Below are 18,542 nucleotides of genomic sequence, written 5' to 3'. Positions count from 1 at the left end.
TTTTAATCTACGTTTGTTTCTATATTTACTTCAGGTTTAGCCAAGCAAAGCGTACTAGCTGAGGGAGGTGGCACAAAGAGGGAATCAACAGTGGTGGATGAGAAAGGGCTTATTGTAGGCTGGTATTGCTGCCGAGAAAACACTTGTGAACCTGTAGGTGCAGCACAGCCCTAAGCATTCGTTCAGGACCTCTTTTCCCTGCTGGGAGAAAAGTGACCATGGCCATGTAGAACTGCTTACAGAGCTGACGAGGAACCATTGCGGGACAGCTGCTCCGCACAGTGGCATTCAGCTGGTTTTTGTGAGTTCCTCCTCCAATGCCATTCTTCCCTGCTTGCTTGGTGTCATGGAGATCATCACTTGGGACACCCAGAGAGGCTTTTCTGATTTTGAGTCAGCTATAGCGAGCTCTACATCCTTTCTTGTCCCATCTCTTGGATGAACTGTAATTATATCAATATGGAGAGACAGCCCATTTCCATCTTTTGAGATTCTTAGTGTGAAGCTGTCACTGTTACTACCATGAATATCCTGGTTTCTGTCTGAGACAGACCAGCATCCCCCTCCCTCTCAGAAAATTAAAGAGCAGTAAAACAAGAGCATTTACCATCATTGCAGCTGAAAGCATTCTTCTCATGGCCTTGAAAAGATTATCAATTCCCACTTGGATTTTAACAGAGACCTGCTGGTAGGGATGGAATGAATTTTGAACTGCACACCCAAGGACAGCCTCAAGGTTGCTGTTCCCCATGCTATCTTGGTTATCGCAGCCTACTATGCTCCTGTGATGTACATCAGCGCTTTTCCAGCAGCACACGGGACAGGAAAATGTATCCTCCAGCCACTTTCCTCCAACCGGTCATTGCCACGTGCCAGCCCCCGAGTTTCAGGATGGAAGAGCAGTGCAGGACTCCATGTGTGATCACGCAGCACAAGGCTGCGCCGTCATGCCCCAAAACCCTTGGGCCTGTGCAGTCAGTTCCATCCCCACCATCATGCATAAAGCAGAATCCTGCTTCTCCTTCCTAACAAATCCCTTTTCCCTCAAGTAAAGCATTTGCGACCCAGAGAAGCCCCTTGCATTCTCACAATAAACCAAAGTCCTCCCCCCTCACTCCTGAAGCAAGCCTTTTCCCTGCTCCCCCTCAATAACCAAAGCTGGTGAGCCAAACTCTTCCCTCTCTCTTGTGATCCAGTCTCAGACCTGCTTCCTCTGGCACGCTTTTCATGGGGATGTTTTAACTAAATTTATTACCTTGCAGTCAGAGAGAGTTCTAGCCACTCTGACATACCACTTCACATTCATGAATATGAGCAAGATGACTGGGAGTCAGTGTCAGCATCACAGTGTGCTAATTCTGCAACAGCTTCTAGTAAAGCTGTAGAAGGGGAGCTACCAAATTTATGCCAGGGAATTAGCAGACTGTTGTCTACTACCACAGCTCTGTCTTTGCAATATGCTCTGCACAGTGAGCAGAGCAAGAACTTTCAGTAACTAAAGATCCTCTTGGAAACTAGACTGGGTATTGAAAAAGTGCAGTATGATGCTGGCTGTTTTCTGTATACCTAGGTGCCTCCTAGGTAGCTCCTGAACACACTGATGTGATGCACTACAGGGGATGCCATTACTTCAAACACCTTTGTTATAAAAGGTGACACTCAACCTGCTTCTCAGATACTAGTTAGTTAATCTGTATTAAGAGTCTTTCTTTAAGAAGTGCTCCAATTACATAATGAGGGTTATTTGTGCTAGCTATCTTTTAACTTATGTTCTCTGCTACAAAGGATCCTTTGAACTGAGCAGGGTTCAACATTTTAGTTAAAAGCAACTGTTGGTCAGTGCCTGGGTTTGATACATACTTTGAAGAAGGATCAGCAAAGGATCCCAAGAATCCTCAAGGGGAAGGCTTCTTTGACAGTTGGACTCGATCTCAGAGGTCTTTTCCAACCTTAAGATTCTATGATAATTCTCTAGGTAAGAAGACAGACTGCAGCAGCAACAGCTGACATTGAATACAGCTGCAGTGGAACTGCAACTTGGACAACAGGGTCAACTTCCCTGCTTGTGTCACATTCAGTTAGCAGCTAAATTCCCTCACATTCACAGCTTCCAATCACCAACTATCAGCTAGCTTTACTTCTCATTACATCAGACAGTAAAAAGGATGCATGCTTGTATCAAGTTCTTGTCACCAGTCTGATGACTAGCCTTTGACCAGGGCACAACAAAGACTAGAGAAGTTCTTGAAAGAAATTGCACTTTAATGTAAGATTTTGCAAGGTCAAAATACAGTTAGGACAAACACGCTGAACAGCATGCAGACTGACTCACATGTCACAGCAGTTTTAAGAGTGACACTCCATTCTGAAAACCATTCCAGGTGGGAAAAGTCACCTTGTACTAGTTGGTCCCCTTCTCTGTAACTTTACAGAGCACCAAAAGTTTAGTCTGTATGAAGTACAAAATTTCTGCATTGCAGAAGATAGCCCTTGCTATGGAAGCCCAAACAGATGGAACTATGTCTTCTTCAGAATCTTCACTGCCACCTTGCTATTCTGTTAATAGCTTCATCAGAATACCCATGAGATGCTGCTGTTACAACAGTCCCCAGCCAAAAGGAATGCACACCATACTGGTTTGGAGGAAGTCCAGCAAGCCCAAGAGCACGGCGGAAGACAGTTAGGAACTCCCTCTTTGTCACTGCCATACTGTCTGAGTGCACAAAGAGAGGGCCCTCTCCTTGAGGCCGTGCTGCCACATAGATGCGGAGAGCCTCAACAGGACATACCCATATCTCTTTAGATAATCTCAGTTGGATCAAATACCTCTCTTGGCCCATATGAGACGTATGCAAACAAAGGTTTGCACTCCTTTCAGTCAACTGGAGGTCACTCAAGTGCAGGAGGTCTGGCTGTACTATATTTTGGTGATTTGTCACCATCTCTTCTATATGGAGTGCACCAAAAAAAGCTACAGTAAACATCGCACGGAACAATATACACTCATAAGGAGAGCAACACACAGATTCCAGAGTCCCCAGGAGAGATCGTAACACTTCAATAGTTACAGGAGTGTATTTATCATTTGAAGGGCCAGTCCTACATTTCAACCTTGATATCATGTTACAGATAACAGGATCTTGAAGAGGATCGGAATGATCTACCATTCTGGAGATGAAGGACAGTCCTTCCATATACATTATTATTTTTGCAGGAGGCAAATCCTGAGACGCCATGACAACCAAAAACTCTCTCACTTGATCCACTGGAATTGGCCAGACTGCAGACAGAGCCATGCCTTCTCTAAAGGCAAGGAAATTCTTTAGGCCCTCATAGTAGGCCTGCCATAAATGGCTGTCTCCCGAGTTCTCCAGTAAGAGCAGAGCCTTCAAGGGCCAAGGGCCCAAATGATGCTTCTCAGGTACCCAGCTGAGTTCACCTGCTGAAAGAAATCCACATTAGCAATGGCAAACACGGTAGTCTCACAGACAGTAAGCAGTAAGAACTTTCCTCCCTTTCAATATACTTCAGCTTTTGCTTGAACATCTATGAAAAAAGTCTGTCCGCTGTATTCTTACAACTCGCACAGCTTTCAACAACCAGAGCACAGGAAAAGAATTAAAATCCTAAAAAACATACCCCTCCCCCCCCCCCCCCCGGTTCTTCTCTTTAAAGCAACACCCCAAAGCCTGGTGACAGATGTAGCAGACTACTACAAGATTTCTGCAATCTCAGGCCTTCATCAAGAGGTACAAAGGACTGAGAGTAACAAAGCTACACAATTGCAATAGATTCAGCAGTGCACGCAGGCCCCAGAAGCCTTCCAGCTCTGATGTCAGATTCCACAGAAGACCTTACCAAGCCTCTGCCAACCTCCCCCAACATGCAGCTGACCCACCGGGGCCACACTCACCAGCTCTTCCCCGACTGCCAGCCTCCACTCCACCAGGACCCCACGATCTGGCACAGGCACCCAGACCACACGGTAGCCATCCCATACCTGGCTCCTGCCGCAGTAGTGCCAGCAGCGCCCAGAAGGGTGAAGGGGCATTGGACGGCTCGATCTCACCGCTCTGCATCACTAACAAAATGGCGCCCAGACAACCAGCAGCGCGAAACACCAGCACACTAAATGTGCCTCCGTGCTGCTTTTTATAGCCTGGCCCTTACTTCTAACCAATCGGAGCGACTCCCGCTCGCCCTCGCCCCTCTTCTACCCAATCGTGGAGCGAGCCCGCGCGGCGACGGAGCCTGTACCTGAGGGACGGGGCGGGGGCGGCGGGGCCGCCTCAGCGGGGTCACCCTGTCCTGCCTCCTACGCCGGGGCCGCCCATCGGCCCGGGCGGGAATGGCCGGGAGGGTGGGATTTCACTGCCCGGAGCTAAACAGCCCGTTATCGCCTTCATTGTGCTGCAGTTGGGGGCTAAGGAAGGAGCTGGCGGTGGCAGAGGGTGTGCCCGCGGGTGCGTGACTTGAACCTCCTCGGCCCTTGTGGTGTTCTTTCTCCCCCGCCTCAAGCCCGCGCTATTTTGTTATTAAAATGAGACAACCTGCAGCGGGCAGAGGTACAGACACGGTATCGGACTGGATGAGTGCTAGGAGTAACAGTCAAATCTTGAGGGAGAGGAAGCTCCTGGGGCCGGCAGTTGCCAGGGTCCTTGCACAGCTTTGTTCCAAGGGAGACCAGGCCGGGTCTCAAGCATTGGTGCCCTGTGCGGCCGGGAGCCCTCGGGGTGCGGGACTACCTTCTCCCCAGAGCAAGTGTGTTCTGTGAAGGCACCCCAAAGGAGATGAGGGCGCACAGGAAAATACCAAGCTAAAAGCTCAAGTAGCTATCAAGGGTAGCTATCTCATTAAATTGTGCATGAAGCATCTAGGCGTATTGTTTATAACTAACAGCAAAGGATGAGTAATTCAGAATGGAGTCAGCTGCCCTAAGCTATTCTCTATAGGAAGCTTGCTGGAAACCACATCTTGGAGAGCCCAGGAGAACAGTGGGTAGGGAACACAAGCACTTCTCTCTCCTAACTTTATCAGTAAATCCATTCATACTTGTGAGAAACGCCTGTGAGTTTCACGCCCCGCAGTTCGCAGGCCAGGCCCCGCTCCTCGCCCTCTTCCCACGGTGCCGCGGCCCGCTAACAGCCGCTTCACACCCGCCGCGCTCCCCGCCCGCCGCCGCGCTCGGAGGGGCTCGGCCAGGCCAGGGCGAGCGCGGGACGAGCCAATGGCAGCGCTCCAACCCGCCGGGCCGCTCCGAGTACCCAATCAGAGGAGGCGTTGCGAGCGGCTCGGCGGCTATAAAAGGGTCTGGGGGGGGCCGTAGTCGTCTTCATACTAGAGCGGGTCTGGGGTGTTTCTCTTCCTTTCGCCATGTCCTGCTCTGCCCGCGCCCCGGCTGGGCATGTTGCCGGGCCCTTTTGGGAGATGCTGGCGCTGCTGGCCAGAGAGCCAGGCATGGAGTGGCTGGACCTGGGCCTTACTGGACAAGCGGTCGTCTTCTCGTCGCGCAACCGAAGAGCTGTGTGTCTGACCGAAGCGGTGGTGCGCTCTGGCGGCTCCCGGTGGTGCGAGGAGCGCGGCGCGGCGGCGGTGACTGGTAAGTGCGGGCCGTGCTCTGGCGGGGCTGTCAGCACGTGTGGCGGTGGCGGCTCGGCGCCTGCCTCTCCCGGGGTTGGCCTCTGGCTCTAGGCGGGGGGCGAGCGGGTCGTGGCCGCTGCTGGGCAGCGTTTGCTTCGTTTAGCTCGAGTTCTAGTGTGAGGCTTTTGGAGGGAGGCCTCGAGGGAGTTCCCCTTTCCGGGCTGGGAAATAACGCTGCCTTCTGGTGGGAATGTGCTCTGTGCCCTTTGCAGTTGTAACTTCTGTAAGCTGTGCTGGGAAGGCTTGGTTTTAAACTTGCTTTTTGCTTGTCTTCTCTGTTACTATTCCATGAATTTGTAAATTGCCAGAGTGTTAACAGATCTTGTGTCTGAAATGGGCCTAGTATGTTGCTTGTAGTTTCCCACTTCAAAAATACCTGATCTCTTTAACAGCTCAGAGTGTAGCTGTGTGTGTTATCTTTAATCAGATAAACTAGCAGAGCATTGTTTAGGGGTGTAGTGCACTGAGGAATGTTGTCTTTATTGCTGCTTAAGTGGCACGCTTCTTCCTGTTGTCAGCATGTGCTAATGTGGATCTTCTCTTGTAGGAAGGGTGTTTAGTTGTCCTCGGAAACATTCCTTGGGACCTCAGCCTCTGAAGACTCTGTCGTTATTGGAGTGCTCAGGGGATAGTAGGCTTTGGCAAGCCTACCTTGAAGGACTGAAGAAATTCCTTGTCTTTAGGAAAAGTGTGGGAATGCCTGCAGCCTGGCCAATTCCAAAGGAGCAAGTTAGAGGGTTTTTGGCTGTTGAATCTCTTTATTCATCCTCAAAGACACTGATGTATGTCGCAGCACTGTCTTATTTATCAAAATTGACTGGTAACCCTGATCCTCTGGAAGATCCTATAACCCATTGCATGGTGATAGGGTTGAAACGTCAAGTGGGCATCCTGAGAGATAAATACTTGCCTATAACAATTGAGGTGTTGCGATCTCTCTTAGGAGCTCTGGAGTCTGTATGCATAACTCATTATGAATGCTTATTATTTCGTGCATTATTTACTGTAGCTTTTTTTGGGGCACTTAGAATAGGAGAGATGGTGGCAAAGCACCGTGATGTACTGCAGCCTGAGCTGCTGTACCTGAGTGACCTCCAGCTGATGGAGAGGAGAGTGGTGGTTTGTCTGCATACCTCTTCTGTGAGTCAAGAGAGACATGTCATCAGCCTTAGGCTGTCTGGAGAGCCATGGGTGTGCCCTGTTCTGGCACTCCGGAGCTATGTGGCAGTTCGTTCACAGCTGGAAGGGCCACTATTTATGCACTCAGATAATACAACTGTAACGAAGAGGGAGTTCCTGTCTGTTCTCCGATGGGCCCTGCGGCTGCTGGGGCTGTGCCCAGAGCAGTATGGTGTGCATTCCTTCTGGCTGGGGACTGCTGTCACTGCTGCACGCTGCGGCTATCCTGGGGAAGACATCACTCGCCTGGCAAGATGGCCCTGTATGATCCCAGAGAGATCATAGCCATGGAGATCAATGGGAAAATAGAAGCTAATCAATTACTTTCTGTAGTGTTGGCTTTTATCTGCACAGTTTCTAGTCTTTGGCAGTAATTTAATATTAAGACCTGTAATTAATTTTCTACCTCACAGTGGAGTGATCTCTGAAGTTCACTCACAGTTGCTGCTTGTGCTGAGGGTGGGGGAGTGTCAAACCTGCTGTGTGGACTTTTCCTATCTCCAGAGCAAGTCTGCAGACAGCTTTGTCTTGTATAGTGTGAGTTAATAAATGTTTCATTTTTAAAAAACAGTCTTTGCCTACTAGTGATATTGTTGCTTTTTACCCAGAAGAAATTGTAGCCTTGGCATGGAGAGGGATAAATGACAGGCAGACTGAGGCTTCAGAAGGAAAACTCTTGAGATTTTAAGGTAATGATTGCAAAACAGGAGGTAGTTAAATTGTAATATCTGTTGGTGTAGCTGTACACTATTTAACACTAACATATGTCACTGAGGTCAAAAGGGAAATATAAGCTATGTGATTAGCCTAGTAAGACACCAAAGGATGGGCTTTTTAAAATATTGATAGTCATAAGATGTTCAAAGTGATATCTTGCACTGTTTAAATGGGACACAGCAGCTTTTTTTATTCAGCAACCTCTGCCTCTGAAAATATTTCATTTCATCCTCTAGACCCAATTCCCTCTGAGCATAATTAGCCTAATCAGTATTTTAAATAACAAAAATAGCACATGGTTCACTTAACAGTTAATGATTTCCTTATGATGTGATACTTGCTGTCCTTAATTCAACCTGTTCTTTTTTGATTGAATTTTAAGTTACTCTTTAAAATTAAGGAGTTTTCAACCATAGTCATAAAGTACAAAGGCTCAAGTACTTCTAATTTTGTAATTATAGCATTTGTAGTACTTTGTTAGCATGCAGTGGAATATATTTTTCACCATATGGCTTGACTGGGAAGGGAGTTGGTGAATCAGACAGTCCCCTGGCTGAGAACTGTGGTGAGCAAGCCTTTTGATCACCCTTATTACTATCACTACTCAAACCTGGACCATGATTATTGTTAAACAGGCTACTTTTGTATCCTTCTTTGGCCTAAGCCCTTTTATAACAAAATTATGGGTTACGGTATATGGGAGCTAGCTGAAATTTAATGCTGGCTTGATCTCTATGTAGATAATTATCCACAACTTCTGGGATTTTGATTAGTAGAAATTAACACTGTCTACATAGGGCAGCACCGGTCTGCTACTCTTTATTACAAGAGTGGCACTGTGTTCACTGTGGGAATTAACTACAGTGCAGCAAGGCTTCTGTGGTTATAACCATATCTGAGATCTTTGTTTTAACTGCAATTCAGCTAAAAGCTGTCTTTTTTCATTGTGTGGTTTTGTTCACTAAAAATGCTTGTTTGTATAGTAATTTCTGTTTCTGTGCATGAAATATAAGTGTAAATATAACTAAGGTGATGCAAATATAGCATCTGCCCAGGAACTTATCCTGAGGTGCCCACCAGCTGCTGCTGGTTAGGCTGAGCAGATACTTGGAACATACTTGTGTAAGGAACTGTTTTGTGCTCTGTGGAAGTGATGTGTCACTGGCTTGTGCTGTACCCAGGCATGCCAGCTTCTAGTACTGTCTCTTGCCTGGCTGTGAAAAGTCTATGTATTGGCTATGTGTGGCATGGGTTTGGTACTGGGGGGAAGGACAACTACAGGGGTGGCCTCTGTAGGAAGAGGTAACGGGCTGCCCAGTTCATATTTTTGTTTCCCAGTACTCAAATATTTTAATTGGCAATAAACTACTTTTTCCAAGTTGAGTCTGTTTTACTTGTGACAGTAAGTGAGCTCCCTCTAGACAAGTAGATCCAAGTAGCTGCACCGGTGTTAGACTGTTGTGGTTTAGCCCTGGTCAGCAGCTGAGCACCATACAGCTGGTCACTCACTCCCCCTCCCCCTCCCCCCCAGGATGGGGGAGAGAAATAGGAAAAGTGAAAGTGAGAACTTGTGGGTTGAGATAAAGACTGTTTAGTAGGTAAAGCAAAAGCCCTGTGCACAAGCAAAGCAAACCAAATGCAATGAATATTGCCAGTGCCCTCCCTCCATTCTTCCTCTTCCCCAAGCCCCTTGTATGCTGGACATGATGTCATATGGTATGCAATATCCCTTTGGTCAGTTGGGGTCAGCTGTCCTGTGTCCCCTGCAACTTTTTGTGCACCCCCAGCCAGCCTCCTGGCTGGTGGGGTGGTGTGAGAAGCAGAAAAGGCCTTGGCTCTGTGTAAGCACTGCTCAGCAGTACACACCTCTACATAACAAAAACATCTCTATCAACACTGTTTTCAGCACAAGTCCAAAACGTAGCTCCATATTAGCCACTATGAAGAAAATTAAGTGTCTCAGTTGAAACCAGGACACAGACCTGGCAGGTATCAAAATGAACATGGTACAAAAACAGCTCAGTGGATGTGCCTGACTAGTTCACTCCTTGCTAGGACTTTCCCATTTAATTGATTTTGGCAGTAAGTTGTGCTTCCCGAATGGGGATACAGGAAAGTCTTGCAAATATTTTTAGAGTGTAAATGGATGTTATAGTAAGACAGAAATGACTGTATTAATGCTAGCACTTCTAATATATGTGCTGGTTTTAAAGCTTAGATGTAAGTCTGTCTTCTGGGGAACCTGGTATTTGGCAAATACATGCTATGATGATTGTTCTACAATACTGGGGAAAACGGATGTCTGTCTGATCTGTAATTTCTGTCTGTCTGATATATGAGGCAGAGAGAATTACCTTTGTTCTTACTTCTACCTATATGCTGCAGCTATAGCCAGAGATTTTGGTCTGGTAACCCCTGAGTGGAAGTAAAACCTAGGAAATAGCTGGAGAAATGATGGAGAATCAACTATAATTATCAACTTTGCTGAGTTCTGATCCCAGCATTAAGAAGGGAAACTTGTTTTTAAGGACCAGTTATCAGAGGTAATTAGCTTTTAAAAAGCCCTATTTTGATAGGCTGGCATATCTTCAGATAAGGTTTTTAAATGCAGTGATTGATCTAGAATTGCTTGTTGGAGCTAGTCTCCTTTTATGTGGCAAATAAAACTGGGACAGTTGGTAAGTAAATGAGACCAGTTTTCTCCTGAATGTTAGGAGTTTTGCATCTCATCAGCTCAGAATCCTAAAATGGTTATCTCTACAACAAATTAATATTTGCAAGATTCTTGCATTTAGCTGTTTTAAAGATCCTGAATAGAGGCAGAAAGGGATATAAGAAAGTTATTAACTTTAAAAAAGTGAAATGAGGAATTATTTCAACTCACAGTTCTTTTCTTACAATGCTAATTAATGATTTCACATGTTTTTAATGTGTTAAGGGTGAAAGGCTGAGCATACTTAACTCCAGAAAGAGCTAAATTACTCTTGTACTACTGATCACTGTCTGCTGTGGGAATTCACTGTTACGTGAGGATACTGGTGTATCATTATGCATGTGGAAGCTCGAACTCTTACAATTTCTGCAATTTATAATTGTTGAATTTAAGTAATTAGACTCTTTTCAAGAATAAAGGGAAAGTGATTACTTGTAGTTTTAATTAAAAAAAACCACCAAAACTTTCTTTGTACACCTGTTTCATATGCATTTGATTCTATTCTGATTGTGATGCTTATATAAAATACATATTCCTTAGAATGACAGAAATAATATTACTCATTAATTACTACAGTACTAATTAATCAAGTGTAAAGTGTATGTCCTTCCATAGTTAAAATTTTCATTATTGGAATTGTACCTCAGAGTTCCTGTTCCTGAAATGGATGAAATTTGTAAGAAATGGCTTCTTTCCATATCTACTGAAAATGATTAGGTAACTAAATCAAGTATTTGTCATGTTTCACACCAGGATCCATGAGTACTTCTTGCTTGTAGAATGAAAGTATTCGCTGCTAGTCTGACTAAGGAGCGTTCAGTGTCCTTTTGATAGCAAAGACCCAAGTCCAGAAAGCTAAGGATAAATGGGCAAATGCCTTTGAACATCTTAGTGTTTTCTTTTCAGTGGTTATATAGAGAATTGTTCGTGCTATAAAAAGTGGTGAGGGGACTTTTTGAGACAATCTGTAAATACAAGCAATTGCATCTCCCATACTTTTCTCTCTTGTTTGCAACCAAGAATGAGAAGCAGCTGGCAAAAGATGAGCTTAAAGATTGAGTGGTTCCATTGAGTTGTTACTTGAAACATCCCCAAAGTGTCTTTTGGGTATCTAGAAGTCTTTTTCTGTCACCTTACTTTGAGAGAGATATATATTCATCAGTTGTGATGTTGTGGTTTAACCTTAGCCAGTAACTAAGCATCATGCAGCTACTCACTCACCCCTCCCTGCAAGAGTATGGGGAGGAGAACAGAAAAAAAAACTTGTGGGTTGAGTTTAAGACAGTTTAATAGGATAACAAAGGAAGAGAATAATAATGTATATCTAGAACAAGTGGTGCACAAAGGCAATTGCTCACCACATGCGGAAGAAAACAACCTGATGCTCATCTGTTTCTGAGCAGTGATTCTGCCTCCCGGCTAGCTTCCTCAGTTATATCTGGAGCATGATGTTATATATTGTATGGAACACCCCTTTGGCCAGTCTGGGTCAGCTGTCCTGGCTGTGCTCTCCAAGCTTCTTGTGCACCTGGCAGGGTGCGGGAAGCTGAAAAGTCCTTGACTTAGTTGTTGCTAGATAGGTGTAGTGCTTACACTAAAAACATCAGTGTGTTATCAACATTATTCTCATACTAAATTCAAAACACAGCACTATACCGGCCACTAGAAAGAAAACTAACTCTCAGCTGAAACCAGGACAGATGTTTACTTGTACGTAGGAGAAACTTGATCATTCTACTTCATAGCAAGGAGGACACTGATGTTCTGCAGCGGCTCTGGTAGCAGCATGCTGGCCGCAGCATGCTGGCCACAACATGCTAGCACTCTGTTTACCCTGCTCTGGCTTTCTGTTGAAGATGTTTGATTTCGTTTTCTAAGTCAGACCTCCTGAGGAGGTTTGTAATTGCTAATGTTGCAAACTTGAAAGCTGTATAGGCATTAAAAGTATGTTTATTGTAAGATATCTAAAGGAAAAACAATGTTTTTCAATCAAGATAGGTGAAGAAGGCTCCGTTTTGCATGTTGTGGTGCAAGTTTGGCTAGAAGCATTAGTACAGTGCTGAATACACCAGTTGCTACTGGCTCATTGAATCATCTCTTCCAATGAGATGTCATAATGTGTTGCCGTGTCATTCTGGGGCTGGCTGTGTATTCACTGCAACATGTTGCTTAACCGTACCAGTGTCTTACTTGCTACTTACATTGCCTTGAAGTACTGGCAGAAAGGAAAGAACAATGTGTACCACAAATCCCATGCAGTTATTAAACCTGTAAGAAGCAGATCAGTGTTGTGGACTAACACTTCTAGATGGCAAATCCTTTGTCTTTATGGGCAAAATAATTTTTTTCAGTCCAGTTAACCAAAGAAAAGGATGTTCTTTGGTGGTGACTCCCTATATTAACACTTGAGCTTTTTTCCTGTGGAAGTACTACGTCTTTATTTCAATGCATTTGTTGTGGGTTGAAAAGAAGGGACTAACATCTTGGCATTGGACAAATCTTAGAATTTTGCAGATGAGAACCAACAGTATGAATACAGCCTCCCTTAACTGATCCACAGCCACTGTACTCAGATGCTTGAGGGATCCTGTCTTCAGGTGAGGTGGTCGTGCTTTGTCCCAAGAGCTAAACAGTTCTGTTGTGCCAGAATGAGTGTAGTTGCAGAGTTTGAACAAACTGCAGATTTACTATCATATTTTGCTCAAGAGGAAATTTTTTTGCTTAGTCTGTAGCACAGTGTAGCTGTGTTTCTGTTGGGATGTTCTAAAGAATGTCAGTACTCACATACTATAAGATGTTGCAGTAGCTAAACCCATGATTTATCAAGTTCTTTTCATGCAGAGATGAGTAGCTGCTGCTTGTCTTATCCTACAAGGAGGTTTGTTCAGGCATAAATGCACTCTGATAATTTAGAGTTGTGTCCTCCACCATGTAGTTGCTCTGATATTTTTGAAGTGGGCAGCTCTGCAATATTTGTAAGGTTGGAAACTAGTTTATTTGGTTTAGAAAAAAAACTTGCTCTTGGAGTGGCTTGATAAGGTGGGTATTTTGTACTCTGAGAGTAAAGCAGTATTTTTGTTTTCTTTCTGTAAATTCTGGGGACATGGAGAACTCCTGTGGGTAGATTGTGATTAGATGGAGTGGAAATTATTAGATGGCGAAGAAAAAATGAGATAATGCAAAATTTTGGAATAGAAATGTTTGCTTAGTGTCTTTTTACAAGAGTACAATGTATTTACTTACAATGTAAGTAAAATAGTATGCAACACTGGTCAAGTAGCATGTATGGATACTGTTTTAGCAATCATCTTGCAATGGAGTTCTCTGAACTCCTTGAAAACACAGTTAAACTTTAGGTTGATGCATTATGGTCTGCATTTTTTTCTTGTCTTCATCATCTCTTGGCATCCTGCCTTTTCGGCCAGCTGCACTGTATTAGTGCACAGCATTAGTCTTAGCTCTTTGTAGGGAACCTATGGTATTATCTGAGTTCCTCAGGGTTTAAGATGTACCGTATTTCTGTGTTGCAAGGTGGATGTGAGCTTATCAGGAAGGCAGCTGTTTTCAGGGGATGCTAGACCCTCTGTGCAGATACCCTTGTGAACATGATGAGTTTCAGTAGTGTTTTAAAGGGATGTTCCCTCCTCCTTTGAATTTTGGAGAGAGTGAAACTTTAGTTTTGAGATAGTATCTAAAATGTTGCCCTTCAGTCTTGCTTCCTCAGATATCAGTTTAATCTGTTTCTTGTGATGTGCACACAAGCTGAAGGAATTGCTTTCTGGGAAACCTAGAGTTGTCTTCAGCCTGCAGTGGTAGCTGGGGGACTTCCCTCTGCTTCCAAAAGCTGAGGTAGTGTGCTGTCTTCCATGGCTCAAGGGTAGCCATGCAGAGGAAGATGCTTGAGTTGGTCTGCACCCTTGTAACAAAGCAGAAATATTTCTCCAATTCAGTTTGTTTTGGAGCATCAGGCTGCCTGTTAGAGCAAACCTGTGATCTGGAACAGTGTGTAGGCCCCGGAGGTTGTCTTTGTGTAGAGCAGAGATCCTGTAATCAGCCATTCAAAGGCATGGTACAAAGCTGGAAATTATCCCAATGAGGAAGAGCTGTATATGAAATAGCTTTCTGATAGCTAAAATCATAAAATAGCTTTATTCTTAACCCTGCCAGATAGTGAATGCTTCTTAGGATGGACAAAATACCAGTCAGCTTGCAAGCATCCTGGTGGAAAGTAAACATGCTGCTTTTAAATCACATTAATACAAGGCTTCTAGGGGCAAAAGGTTTCCTCTACTTCAGGTGCTGGAGGTTGTCAGCCTGGGTAAGTAACCCAAATAAAACTTATACGTGTAAGAACTCACAACTGCAACATGTAAATTAGGATTTCCCATATCTGGAAAATGTGGCTAATATTCTACATTATCTCATGACCTGACATTGTGAATGCTTCCTAATGTATTTCCTACCTTCCATGTGTACAACAGGGTGGAAGAAAATATGAATGAGCATGCAGGTTTCAGGTGGTAGGGGATTTTTAGAGAGAAGGAAGGAGGAGGCAGTAGGTGGGTGTGAAAAAAAAATGAGGTGGAGAGAAACACGCTGCATTTAAATGAAGTGCTGTATTTTCCTTCTTCAGAGACCGGGCACAGTGAGGCTATTCTGGCAAGAAGAGCTGTTATTACCCGTGCTGTTAAGACTTCAGTTAGTCTAAGGAGAGAAGCCTGACTCTGAAGAGTTAGTGTGCTGCTTGACCCCATCACAAGATAGTATTCTGTAGTAAATGCTGCAAAGAATGTGAACGCCACAGCTCCTGGGGAGAAAAATTGGCAGGAAGACAAGTAGAAGCAGACTGTGAGACACTTCTTACAAACTGTGCTTAGAAAACCAATCTGTTCTTCTTTATTGTTCTCTGATGAAGGGATGGATTATAAATGGTACAGACAGCCTTGAGGCCTGTGATAATACAGTATCTGTAGCTTTTCCAGTTGGAGACTTAAAAATTCCTAAAGCTTTTTATGCAAAAAAGGGTAAGAATCCATTAAAAAATTCTGAAAATGTACATGTCAAAACCTCAGCCTCAGGAGCAAATTATTATTTTAGGCAGGAGAGGAAAGATTTAATTGAAAGAACAAAATTTTAAATGTTTTTTACACTTTACTACTTATAGTTTGGCTAAGATAAATATCTAAAGTTGGAAGTTTTAATATGAAAGAGATCCATCCCATGTCACCTTCACTTCAGTCAGTCTGTCCTGAAAGTGCATGCAGTGAAACTTCCCTTACATGGCAGTGCACTGAATGCAGATTTTTTTAGTGTTGTCTTGCTAACAGCATGTGTGTTTGTCTAGAACCATAAAAAGTTACATGTCATGTGTGTACACAAGCTCAGTGCACTGATGAATGGTATGTTCTTGTCCTGCTGAATGTAAGCACAAACACAATGTTGTGCTCCATTAATAGCCCATACGCATTCTCACAAAGTCAAATGTTTGAACAAAATATGTGGAAGTGGGGCTGGATATTGTGCCATGTGCCTCAACTGCTCTCTGCATCAGCAGAAGCAGCCTGTGCTCTAAATATAGTTTTGTATCGTACAGTTGTTGACAATGATATATATGTGCTTGCCCTGAAACCCTCTCGTGACTGGTCTCATGTATGGTAGGCAGACTTGACAGCCAGATTCAGCCACGAAGCGGTTTTGTTCCTTCTGCTTATCTTTTTTTCTTTAAAAGAACATCTTGTCTCTGCTTGTGTTATATCAAATGTAAGGCAAATAATCAGTGAAATTAATCAAAGTAGATTAAAATGCAATGTGATTTCTGTGTGATAAACAAAAATTGTCTTCACTGTCTGGTTGGATCAGTAGGCTGGCTAACAGGGCCATCTGCTGGCAAGCATACTCCAACAAGATAACTTTGAATTTTGCTGGGAATGAGTCTAGTTCTGGGAGAGGTTAATGGCTTGATTCTAACTTCCAAACACTCATGACTCTTCTTCATTTATCTCTGTAAGCTACTTCGTACTTTATATTAATTCCTGACTTCATAGCAGAAGTTCTTACTGTAAAAATAGAGAACTGCTTAAGAATAAATTTAAGGTCCATTCAAATGTTAAATGGGATGTTTGATCTGGGAGCACTATTGCTGTAGATTATGCCACAATTTAAAACTAGATTCTGAGGAAGCATGGTTTTGTAGATGAACCTCTCAGATCAATGAATAGTGATTCATGTTAATACTTGCTCTTCATATAAAATGTCTACATTAGGGACATTTTGATTCAAATTACAGATCATATTTCTTGTGAACAAATGTAAAGAAGCCAAATGGCCTAGCATACTGAGATTGTTAAATATCTAGTATCTTTAATTTTGAAAAGGCTTTTGGATGTATCTTAGTTTTATTTTTGTAAACACATTGTAATCAATGTAGCATCTCAAACATAACAAGGGTGTTCTTGCACCTGTGCTCATGTTTGCATGTCTGTATGTCCAAGCATGCTTCTTGTTTTTGTCTTTTGAGAACCTGCAGTTTCCCTTCAAGATGATGGCATTGCCATAAAGGTGTAGGGTTCTTTAAAATATGTGATCTTATGCAAATTAAAGTACATCAGTTTGCACTGCTTGGCAGACATATTACTGGTGTAACAGGTCACAAGATTGTCTCAAGCCTGTGGCAAAGCAAGCTTAGTCTTTGTTCCAGTAGTGTTTATAGCAACACACTTAAAGCAGTACCCCTGGTCACTCTTGTAATTACAGTAAGAGAAATGAAGCAGTAACTACTTGCTGACATAATGGCAATATACTGTAGACTAAAGGTATCCCCTGAGAGTGCACTGATCTGACTGTATCCAAAAATCTTTCATCTTTCATCTCTGATTTTTGTTGTCTCTGACAGCATATACCTTCTTCACACAGAAAAAGGTTATTACATGCTGCCTATGGGCTGCTCTGACCTTTTTGACTTCTAAACTGTTTTCCACTTTTTTCCCCTTTGACAATTCAGTAAATGAAGTGACAGAGATGGATTTCATTACAGGCGCTTTGACTGAAATTATTTATTGCTTACCTATTAAACCTGGCCATAAATGTAATTGATTTATAGACCCCCGTGAAAGCACAAACATTAGCCAGTGAGTGCCGGGAGTGCTACTGTATAGAAATTGTGTATGGAGGGATCAGCTTTCTTATAGCCAAAAGACTACACAAGAGTAAAGCAACAGTAATTTATATTTTGTGTGGATCAGAACTATTCTGGACCAATTATTTTGACTGGTAGTTCATTCTATATTTTCACTTTGCTATTTTAATGACTGTTTTGTTACCTGTTCTAAAAGGATGGCAAAATGGACAGCAGTGTATCAGGAAGGATGATTTGGACTATGGAAGGGAAGAAGTAATTTCGTCTTGTCTGTGAGAAACTTGTAAGAAAATACCTGCAGTACTATGAAACTAACTTGGCAACGTGAGACCTAATGAAGTTCTGTCGGGGTAGATGGGAGGTCAGGTGTGGTATTGTTTCGTAGTCATATTTCTCTCCTGTAAGTCTTGGCTAAATGGAAGAGCTGTTCAGTAACTGTAATTCTTTGTAAAGTCTTGTCAAGTTCACCTGGGAAAAATTGTACTGTATTGGGAAATTACGTTTTATCTGCAGAGTCCAGTTTTGCTCCTGATTTACTGTGCTGAGTACCGGTCTCAGTTGTCTAAACCAGTGGAAATTCTTGTTTGCACCTTGTTTGCACAGCAGTATTGGACTACTGCAAATGTTGCTTGTGTTGTCTGACTTTGGTGTAGCTGCATCTCTTCACTTTGGTAGGTGAAAACATTGTTTTGTCAGCATGGGAGTAGGTAGGCTGTGGGGGTTTTGGCGTGTGATGTACAGTGTGACTATACCTACTAAAGTACTGAGGCAGACTTCTTTTTTGTGAGGGTCCACAGGTTCCACAGAGCTTGTTCTGAGCAAGGTATTGCTGAACATAGGGCAGTATAACATGGCCCACCAAAGAAATGTTGAAAGAGTTCTTCATAAATTTCTCAGTCTTACACTTGTAGTAAAAAAAAAATGCAATGGAATATAGTTTTCCTACTGATACCTTATCTGTTTGTCTTCTCCCTCAGCATTAGCTTCAGAGCAGACAGCTCTCAGGTTACAGGGAGAGGGAGGGTTTGTCAGAGCCCCAGGCGGTGGCAGGGACAAAGACCATCGATCGCTCCAGGACTGACAGCTGCTGAGGGAGGACCAAGTGCTTCTAGCAGCTCATCAGTGCCTCAGTATCTTTGTGTTGCTGTGCAACTTGAT

The 18,542-nt window shown here is 43.5% G+C and overlaps 1 protein-coding gene across 1 annotated transcript; it reads right to left on the bottom strand.

The window, feature by feature from the left end:
- Positions 1-2,282: 2,282 nt before the first annotated feature.
- On the bottom strand, positions 2,283-4,108 carry LOC142601563 (uncharacterized). The gene is made up of 2 exons (XM_075750740.1): positions 4,001-4,108; positions 2,283-3,439 (listed from the first exon to the last, which is right to left on the bottom strand). The coding sequence occupies exons 1-2, from the start codon at positions 4,077-4,079 to the stop codon at positions 2,538-2,540; spliced, it is 981 nt and encodes a 326-aa protein (XP_075606855.1). The 5' UTR covers positions 4,080-4,108; the 3' UTR covers positions 2,283-2,537.
- Between the last annotated feature and the right edge of the window lie 14,434 nt (positions 4,109-18,542).

The sequence above is a fragment of the Balearica regulorum genome, chromosome 4 (assembly GCF_011004875.1).
Source record: "Balearica regulorum gibbericeps isolate bBalReg1 chromosome 4, bBalReg1.pri, whole genome shotgun sequence".
NCBI lineage: Eukaryota > Metazoa > Chordata > Aves > Gruiformes > Gruidae > Balearica > Balearica regulorum.
The sequence above is the reverse complement of the archived record's forward strand: the minus strand, read 5'-3'. Positions and strand labels throughout refer to the sequence as shown.

Coding starts and splice junctions, on each gene's coding strand:
- LOC142601563 (XM_075750740.1), bottom strand. CDS start 4,079: ATGCAGAGCGGTGAGATCGAGCCGTCCAATGCCCCTTCACCCTTCTGG. Junction 3,440..4,000: donor ACTACTGCGGCAGGAGCCAG/GTATGGGATGGC, acceptor TTCTTTCAGCAG/GTGAACTCAGCTGGGTACCT.